We start from the raw sequence: 9,992 nt of genomic DNA, 5'->3' as shown, positions 1-9,992 counted from the left end.
TACACCTCTCATAATGATAAGCAGCCACGCAATGCTTCAACAGGCGTTGCTGGAGATAATGAGCGGGAGCATCTGCTTTGCACGTAAATGCTAGGATGATTTACTTATTTTCAATAAGTCACGCAATTGGGAAACTTTGAATATTTATGGGTGGTAATTACGCGATGATGTGGTGCTCTGAGGTGAATGAATGCCTTGCTGGTATTCACAAAGACACATCCATTGAGACTGAGGTTTTAGGGGATTATCTGTGACTTAGCACCCTCTGCTGGTGGCTCAGAGAAATTCTCACAGAAATTGTAATCACTGGAGCAGAATGGGCTGTAAAAACCTGCTCAGTGTTTTTTTTTTTTTTTTTTTTTTTGCAGCCTCTGAAGAGGGAGGAAAGTGTGTTACTTATTCAGTTAACACGCAAAAAGATTATATCTGCTGAGGACATTGCTGTTGTAAATTATCAAAGCTTTGGGCAGAAAAACACACGTACAGCTCGTCTTCTACTTATTATTATACCTTTAAATGCAACACTGAAATTCAGCTGATGAACACATATGAATCCCAGCTTTCTGTAGTCACTGCAGCTACGTTTTCAGCTGTGCTACTGTGGTCATATAGGATAGGATACATACTGCACATGGTGGGTGCTGCTGAAACATACTGAAAATAACCACTTTAATCACTGTTTTATAGTGCTGAACAACCTCATCAATGTTAATGTGCCTTTTACACTGTTCACTATGACAACACAAGCAGCCGAATGTTGGGGAAAAAAATTAAAAATTGGTTGAAAAGCCATTATTTTTGTATGCATCTGCTTTGGTGTCTTTTGTCTGAGTATGTGATGTTTATTTCTCCTTACAAACAAAATATCACAAATTCAGAGAAGCTGGAGTAAATTAAGAAAAGTCATTGAGCAACAAGTTAACCCTTCTTGGCAGCTTGGCAAACATTCAAACAGCCTTCCTTATTCATGTCTGCCAGACTAGAGAATATGTACAGTATGTATATCTGCATAAATCTGTTCACATTAAGAATGCGTTCACAGTCAACTTGGTGATAATATATGGGTTATAAAAGAGATTTTAAATATGACCCTGTATTTCCCAACATCTTCCTCACTGCATGAATCCATTTCAGTTATTATTGTCTAAACCTGTTTTCTATAATACTGCGTACAGTTTAAACAATATCACACCCAAGAATCTCGTGTTTTAGTTTGTGAGTGTGCTGGGAATAGCCACACACTCGTAATTCAGAGCTGGATGCCCAGACAGGTGCAGGAGAGTGCTAACAGTGCAGGTCCCGGGTTTTTATACCCAGTGCCCTGCAGGCAAACAGTCAGTAGCACAGCAAAGCTTCCATGGTCAGACTCACGAACAGGAAGAGATGTAGACGATAAAGTTAGTCGTTTGAAGTGGTTCAGCTCAGAGGCACAGCTCAGAGACTCAGACATAAAGGCTCAAGCTGCATCTTTCTCACTCTATGTCCCGCACGCACATCCCTCACTTGCATCCACGGCATCTGAAAGGCAGCAAAGCAGCTGCAAAAAAAAGTTGTATCTCTCAGTTTGATTGTCTATGGCAATAATGAGAGTTCAATTCAATCTCCTTGTCCCGTTTATCCCACATGTAAAGTTAGGAAATATGTACATGTGATACTTTGACGAGTGGCGTCTAATAGCCACAAAACAAAGAATCAGGTCTGGGGTTGGGTTTGCTGGGTTAGAGCGAGGTGACTTAGCGAGGTGTCAAAGTGGGTCAGGTGTTGAGCATGTGATCTCCTTGCCCAGAACCCCACTCCACAAAATCCATTTCCCCGCTGGAATGAGGAGGACTGTCCAGAGAGATGCCCCGTCGCTCCCCGAACACCTTCTCCTGCAGTTCAATGATGTCGTTGCGGATGTCGGCCATCATTAGCAGAAGGAAGTCGAACGAGCCGGGTGGTCCCTGGAGACGGATGAGAAATAGGGGAGGTGATTAAGATGATCTGCATTTTGACAGTGAGTAAATACACACTGAGGAATAACACAATCAAATGAAAAATTAGACATTATGCACCAAACTCATGTATAAGTTAGTTTGGCCTGTAAAAGCTACAGGCAAGGAGAGAACTCTAATTCCATGTACAAAAAAAAAATTGCAGGTTGTCGCATTTATTTGCTAAAAGGTTCCACATGCCCAGCTCCATTGCTTTACAATGTGTGTATATGCATGTGTATTATCCAAAAAATAAACTTACAGGTGGTCCCCTGGGGCCTGAAGCTCCTCTGTCGCCCTGTGGACGAGAAATAGCACATATTAATCCACATGTAACACTGTGCACAAAGTCAATGTAGAGGAAATATTTAAAAAAACAAAAACCCTGATGAGGCTAGCTTTTTGAAACAGTGTGCATGTGCATTAGGTATTTATGTGTGTGCTTCAGTCTGAGAAGCCTACACAGAAGCTTCAGCGTCAATGAGCGGACCTCGGAGGCAATACAGACACACTTTGGTAACTACGTAATCACAGACACACATGAGGATGAATAAAAATGACAATAACAACCTTTAGTCCGTCTCTTCCTGGTGCCCCTGGTGGCCCCTGTGAGAATGATTAAGACATTGGTGTGAGACGTTCTGCAAGCTCTTCAGCACATCCATGTATGGCATTGCAAATGTAACATGCCTGCTTAAAACATTATCACACAGCAGGTGATCTGTGCTTTTCACTGTGCATGTAATTCTGTGACTATAAGCCACTACTAAAGGCACAGGTGTAACTATAACCACTTATGGTAACTAAGAAATAAGGAGCAAGGCTGATTCTGTATCTTAATACGTGTTTGGCAGCGTCCATGGAATACGATAAAGCACAGTCCTCACCAACTATGGGTGAGGACTACTTCAGTGGGACATAAACGCTGTGGTAACCCCAAAATTATGCAGGCCAATTTCTCTTTCTTACCACTGCCCCCCTGCGGCCTCGCTTTATATGCCTCAGGTCAGGCTCTGGGCCGATGGGTCCCATGTCTCCCCGTGGACCCTGAGGACCAGGAGGGCCCTTCTCTCCTAGGTCCCCTTTCTTTCCAGGCTCCCCTGGGTGTCCTGGAGAAGACGGTGGATGATAAGGCAAGATCAGCATAAGAGAAAGGCACGTTGTATAGAAATATCACTTCTATACAACTCATCCGTGTAGGTTTTCTTGTTTATACTTTATTTTCTACACTCTCCCTGCACACAAATAGCCAGTGGTGGACTTGGTTCATAACATTACAGTTATCTTCACACTACCTGGGACCCCAGGAGCTCCTGGGGGGCCTTGTAGACCTGGAAGACAAGGGCTATCAGGACTTTTACCAGGTCGTCCTAGAGATGGTTTATCACTGCTGTTGGCCAGGCCAGGTACCTACAAGTTGAAAAAGGAAAAACCATGTAACTGTCTGGTATTTACATTTAAGACTACCAGGTCTAGTCCTGTTTAGTTAAACTTTTCTAATGTTGTTACCTGGTTGGGTGACTGTGTGTTTCCCAGACGGAGTTTTAGCTGGAGCAGATTGTTTTTCATGTTCATAAAATCCTGGCAGGTAAATGAGCAGGTTCCCGCACTCATCAGGGTGTCTGACTTCCCCGATGAGCTCACTGCAAAAAAAAACAAAACAAAACACACATTTTGACTCATGCAGTTTCTCAAACTGTTAATTCATTTCTGCTGTTTGATAGAACAGCAAGAGAACACACATTTTAATAATGGCTGGTTGCACTAAGAATCTGACCCTTGATCTCTACAGTTTACAAGCAACTGTGTATAAAGTTACTAGTTAGTGAGCAATGAAAAGCTTATGTACATTTCAAAAGCTAATCTATTAATATCAATCTCTGTTATGACAGGACAGACTCTGTACTTTATTGATACTGCCACAAACTGAGAGCAAAGACTGCCTAGATGAAACTGTTCTACCCGACACAATCAGTAACACTGAAACTTACAGTTGTGCACGGGGATGCAGGAGCGCTGGTCTCTGTCAAGTATGTAACCACTGCGGCAGCGACACACGAAACTGCCCGCAGTGTTCACACACTCATGGTCACACACGCTGCTGCCTGAGACCGCACACTCGTCAATGTCTGTTTGAACAAAAGAGTGTTAATGTAACGCTGGAATCAATGGCATCGAGACCTGTGTTACTTTAAAATGAAAATGAGAGAGAGAGAACAAAACCTACACATTAAAACTTAGTTCTGAATCTTACCTGTCCTTACAAGGTGAGATATTTGTGTTTACATCGTCACTTCACAGGAATGGGGCCAAAATATTTTTGATATTTCTTTTGCCACTGGAGAGTATTAAGTCCCTCTGAGGCCATAAATGTAATTAAGAGCTGTGTTTAATGACTGTGCTGAGTCCTCACTTTAGTTCAAAAATCTGCTGAATTGCTTTATGGCAACAAGGGAAAATATTCTCCTGCACAAAACAGGAGGAGGGAGCTGTTTCCCCACTTTAGTGCAGTTTGAGGAAGCCAGAAGGAAGTCTAAAGAACTAGTCTGTGTTCTCATTAGCCACTTTGAGGGGTGCAGTACTGTCAGGTAATGGGTGATGCATGCCAGAAGTTGATCGAATTGCCATAAACTATCAAACACAGATATGATAAGAAGGGAGTGTACTGACCCAGGCAGTAAGGAGATTTGTGGCTGCGGTGTCTCTCTCGGTCAAAGCGATAGCCGGGGTAACACGTGCAGACAACTCGTCCAAAGTTATCAGTACACTGCTGCTCACAGGGCGATGCCGCACACACATCCACGCCTGCAGAGGAGAGAGGGCAGACAGTGTGTGGACTGAGTATGTCAAACTCACGTCCTTCCATTCCTAAAGAACCACATCTGGCAAACTCCCCCTAACAGGTTCTGCTATCAGTCCATCAACAGCTGATTGGACCTTGCACAGAAGGAAATGCACAGGTGTATTCAGTGACATGAACATTGTTTGGAATCCATTTAGCAGCTTCGGGGTCTGGACTGTAGTTTATCTTATTACTGATCACGTAGCTTCTCCACAGCAGTTAACGCTTCAAATTAAATGTGCAACAAAGGTAACCAACTTCCTGATAGAAGTAGCAGGCACTGCCGTTGAGATTACTCCCTTAAAATGTCTATTGAAGACAGTAATTTTATCCAACTTCACTGACATTTGATTTTAAAATGCTACCCCTATTCCCTGTGTGAATTAGTGAATTATGTGGACAGAGTCTGAGGACCAAATGCATCAGCTGACTGTTACTTTGGCATCCATGTTCACAGGCTGTTATATTCATCATGGAAGAACAGCGTCCTCTAGTGGCTGATAGAAGCCACTGTTACTACGTGGGCTATAAAATACACCGATCAGGCATAACATTATGACCGCCTGCCAAATATTGTGTCTCCAAAACAGTCCTGTCTCATCAGAGAATGGACATGGGCCTTCTGAGGGTGTCCTGTGGTGTCTGGCAACAGCATGTTGTTAGTGGGGGGCTTTGGGTCCTATAGGTTGAGGGGAGGGTCCTCCCTGTGGTTCAGGCTTGTTCCAGTGAACCCCACAGATACTTGATCAGTTTGGGATCTAGTGAATTTAGAGGCCAGGTCAACACCTTGTGCTGTTGTTCATGTTTTTTGAGTTGTTCCTAAACTGTTTTTGTGTGTGTGCCTGTGTCAGGCTGCATCCTTCTGGGGATGGCTGCTGCCATCAAGGAGTGTCATTGCTATGGGGTGGGGGTACCTGGTCTGGTCTAGGTGGGTGGTACATGTTTATAAGTAACATACACATGAATGCCAGGTCCAAAAGTTTCCCAGCAGACCACTGTATTGCCACAAGATGGTCAATGTTATTTACTACTCCTGTCAGTGGTTTTAATGTTGTGGCTGATCAGTGTACAGATCAAGTTGCCTATGTGCCTATGTGGCAGCCAACACTGCAGTGTAAAGTCTGATAATTACTCTGAATGTAATTACTCTGAACTGACAAAAGCCATTCATGATAAAAAGCTGTGTGGAGCACAGTGGTGGTCCACAAAAGTTCAGTTTTTCCTAATCGATAAACTACAGTGGAGAGGAAACTATGTACAGTATGTAACTATGTATGCATGTGAATCTGATATGAGAGTTTGTGTATAAAACACAACACGGACAGTGGAGTGCATGGTTTACCTACTTTCAGGTATGCACTGGCCCATCACAAACCTGAACCCTTCACAGCATTTCCTCCTGAAACATAAAAATAAAACAGAATAAATATTGCGTGACTACTACAGCATGACAGGGTGGCATCATTAATGGATTTCTTTGACACTTTTTGCTTGGTCAGATGAGATTGATAGCACTCTTGTGTCTGTTTGATGAATACAAAGCTATTGCCAGTTGTTAGCTGGCTGGAAACACTGGAAATGGCGAACCATCAAAGGTGCAAAAAATCTATCTACCAGCACCTGCAGAATGACATACAGCAAGCACTATGCTACAACACTGACATATGGTCTCTGTTAGAAATAACATGAGTGTGGTCCCATGATTACAGGCTGGTAAATGAGGTTTGTGATAAAAAACAACTTAAACCACGGTGATATTGCAAAACTGCCTTTTGGGGGTCTTTGAGCTGTCATTTAACCACATGGGTCCCATAAACCAGTAACTACATGGCAGAGCTGACCACGCTGCATTATTTCCAGGGAATCCCCAACAGTTCGGAATAAAAACACCACAATAATCAGGTTTACAGACTCTACTCCCTAGAACGAAGACTGATAAGAACAGTGAAATGTTAAAATTCAGCAGTCAGTGCTGACACATGTACAGTATTTGCATTTAATGTGGCTGCAGATGAATGTGAGGACAGAACTCACGTCCCATCCGTCTGACAGTCAGTTGACAGCAGACTGTCTGGATGTATAGACACACAGACACAGTGGAGCAGCAGGAGGCACAGATCACACTGTTTGCCTAGTATAGTGGTAGCAGGCTATTGCAGTTTCTAACTTAAGTACAAGTACCAATACCGCAGTGTAGACATACTGCATTACAAGTAAAAGTTTGACTGAAATAAAAGTCTAGAAGTATCTGTGGCAAAATATAGAGTGGATTATTCACTCTGACTGATCAAAAACATCAAACCTGGACCATGGAACAATATAAGAAGGCGGCCTGCCCTGATCAAGAACATTTTATTTTCCATCACATGGATGATGCATCACTTCCCTGGGGAACACATGGCGCCAGGATGCAATGTTGGAAGAAGGCAAGCCGGAGGACACAATGTGATGCTTTAGGTAATGTTCTGCTGGGAAACCTCTGGGCCTGCCATTCATCTGATTGTTACTTTGACATGTATTGCCTACATAAGCATTGTTGCAGACCATGTACACCCTTTCATGAAAACAGTGTCCCTTGATAACAGTGGCCTCTTTCAGCATGTCAATGCTCCCTGCCACAGAGCAAAAAAAATGGTTCAGGAAAAATGGTTTGTGGAACACAACTGCGACTTCAAGATGTTCTCCTGGCCTCCAGATTCCTCACTTTTCAGTCCAATTCAACATCTGTCATGTGTGCTGGACAAACAAGTCCAAGCCGTGGAGGCTCCACCTTGCAATTTGCAATACTTAAGCTGTTTTGGCGTATCGGAGTCCATGCCTGAGTGCATTTTGGCAGAGTAGTACTAGGCAGGTGGTCATAATGTTATGGCCGATCAGTGTATAATTACACATGTCATCGTTAAATTGTTAATACTGAAATGTTAGTGAGTAACCTGCTGAGTGGAGAGAAGAAAAAAAACAGAAGAAAGTTCTGGTGCGCAAATCTGTTTCTGATTTTGAGACTTTTCCTCTAATCTTTGATATTTTTCATTTATTGATATAAAACCATGTGGAAAAACTCAATATTGGCTGTTAACAGTACACACAAATCTGAAAGTATACAACACGTGGCTTTTTATGAGACGTGATAATCTTTAACTTTGCGCTGTATTTTAATAGCCTGTTATATTATCCATTGCATAAAATATTCACCTTAAAAGTGACTAAAACTGTCAAGAGCTGTGGAGAACGATATTTTGCTCTTAAATGTGGAGGAGTAAAAGTATAAAGTAGCATAATATGGATATACTCATGTAATCTACAAGTGCATATACGTTGTACTCATTTATATTTCTTGAATAAATGTACTTAGTAACTATACACCACTGTCTGAGTGTAGAGTTTACTTATTAATAGCCAATATTATAACAGGAACTGAACCAAGAGAGGGGACATTATGCAAAAGGTAGGTTTATTATTAAAATAACTAACGGTCTTGGTTAAAATATATCAAATAAATGTCAAAAAGAAAAATGCCAAATACTGCAGAAGCACAGATGGAGTTCAATAAAATCAAACTTTCTGGTCATTTTTTTATTTTCTTTCTTTTCATTTTAACATTTTTTTTTAACACATATGAGCTTGAACCTTTTAGCTGCAGTTATTCGGATCTATATCATTTTTGTTTTTGCTCCTTGACCACAAACTGAAACAAATAAAAAACTAAAAACTGTTAGTTAAACTCTTGCAGTTAGTCTTAGACTCCTTTTAAGTCTCTGTTTTTTGGGATGCAAGCTTTTACTCGTTTGTCAGCATTGTGCAATGATTATTGGGAAACAGTTTCTCCCAAAACTGATTTATAATGTTTGGAAATGACATTCATACAGCCATCCCACAACAATCCACCACATGTTACAGACATTACAGTTGGAAAAACAGAGAGGAAATGGCTCAGAAACTGGAGCCACGCAACAACTATCACAGGGACGCACGCTTGGAGAAAAAGTGGAAGAATGCATGACTCCTGTCCTACTAACTGCATGCTGTTAACCGGAGGAGATTTAGCATGCCAGCTCATTCACTGCCCCCTCCTGACAACAAGTTGCTTTTATTCTCCTCCAAGCCTCCATGCAAGGTAACCTTAAATCACTCTGAGATCCCCCTTCCCTTTTCTTGAATGAAAAATAACCTATAAAACAGCGAGGCTGGCTTAAACTGATGAGATCCAGATGAGAGCAGCTTTAATCTGAAGCCTGTAGCTGGGAGTGTTGAGAGGGATGGATAAGCCCAGACATGGAGCTGAAGTGGAGAAAGGAGAGTGAATGCTGAGATTAAGATTGTCACTCATTCAGTCAGTCAGTCGGTCAATCCATCAATCAGTCAGTCAGTCATTGATAGAAGTTGGCCTAATGTGTTGCAGATGTCAGTCTGACCAGGACAAACTAAAACATTTATCAGGCTTCAAGATTAAACTTGATATGGTATCTCTCTAAATCTCTGATACCATCGGTCCAGAACAACACCAGTCCTACACTGCATTTGTTTTAGAAGTTATTTGTTTCAGTAACTGATAAATGATTTGAGCAACTCAAAAGTAGAGTATGTCCAGGAAACACCAAAACAAAGGTAGACTTCCATTTAAGTTCCCCATTATGTATGTGTTAGTTTGACTCATTCTCACATTTGAGTCATCTAACTCAACAGTTAGTGTTTCCCCCCCTGAAATGCTACTTTTCCTTTTTTCCTCATTCCTCTTTTTTCCTTATTTAGGGTTACACCCAACAGGTATCGATGTTCTCCTGTACTCCGACTGAAGCCTGTAACCTGTTTCTACTTTTGAGTTTGGAGTTCAGAGATGTTGTTAGCTGATGCTCTTATAACAAGTTATACATACAGTATACTACTTTCACGCATGGAAGCAGCGTGGCTCTGTGGATCACAGTGTCAACACTATGAATCTCTATTAAAATCTGATTCAGACACTCATGGTTGTGGGGATTCATTGTCTTCCACTGGTGCTGCCATGAGGGTGAAATGTTGCAAATATAGGAGTCAAATATCTCAACAACCATTGGATTAATTACTGAATAAATTCATTACTTTTCCATTACAATACACTGATGGTTTTGAGAGAAATACTTCAACAACTACTGGAATTCTTGTCATCTTATTTTGGTTAAGCTGTTTATATTCTGCAC

General features: G+C 41.7%; 1 protein-coding gene across 1 annotated transcript in view; it reads right to left on the bottom strand.

Moving 5' to 3' along the window:
* Positions 1-255: 255 nt before the first annotated feature.
* LOC311485613 (collagen and calcium-binding EGF domain-containing protein 1-like) overlaps positions 256-9,992 on the bottom strand; it is a 32,068-nt gene continuing 22,331 nt past the window's right edge. Inside the window, exons 3-11 of the mRNA XM_084541145.1 lie at positions 6,162-6,214; positions 4,644-4,778; positions 3,965-4,102; positions 3,483-3,616; positions 3,269-3,383; positions 2,943-3,082; positions 2,544-2,579; positions 2,236-2,271; positions 256-1,943 (exon numbers count right to left, since the gene is read on the bottom strand). Of these exons, the coding sequence (XP_084397271.1) occupies positions 1,755-1,943; positions 2,236-2,271; positions 2,544-2,579; positions 2,943-3,082; positions 3,269-3,383; positions 3,483-3,616; positions 3,965-4,102; positions 4,644-4,778; positions 6,162-6,214 (976 nt within the window). The 3' untranslated portion in view covers positions 256-1,754. The remainder of the gene's footprint in view (positions 1,944-2,235; positions 2,272-2,543; positions 2,580-2,942; positions 3,083-3,268; positions 3,384-3,482; positions 3,617-3,964; positions 4,103-4,643; positions 4,779-6,161; positions 6,215-9,992) is intronic.

The sequence above is a fragment of the Chelon labrosus genome, assembly GCF_963514085.1.
Source record: "Chelon labrosus genome assembly, chromosome: 3".
Taxonomy (NCBI): Eukaryota; Metazoa; Chordata; class Actinopteri; order Mugiliformes; family Mugilidae; genus Chelon; species Chelon labrosus.
The sequence above is the reverse complement of the archived record's forward strand: the minus strand, read 5'-3'. Positions and strand labels throughout refer to the sequence as shown.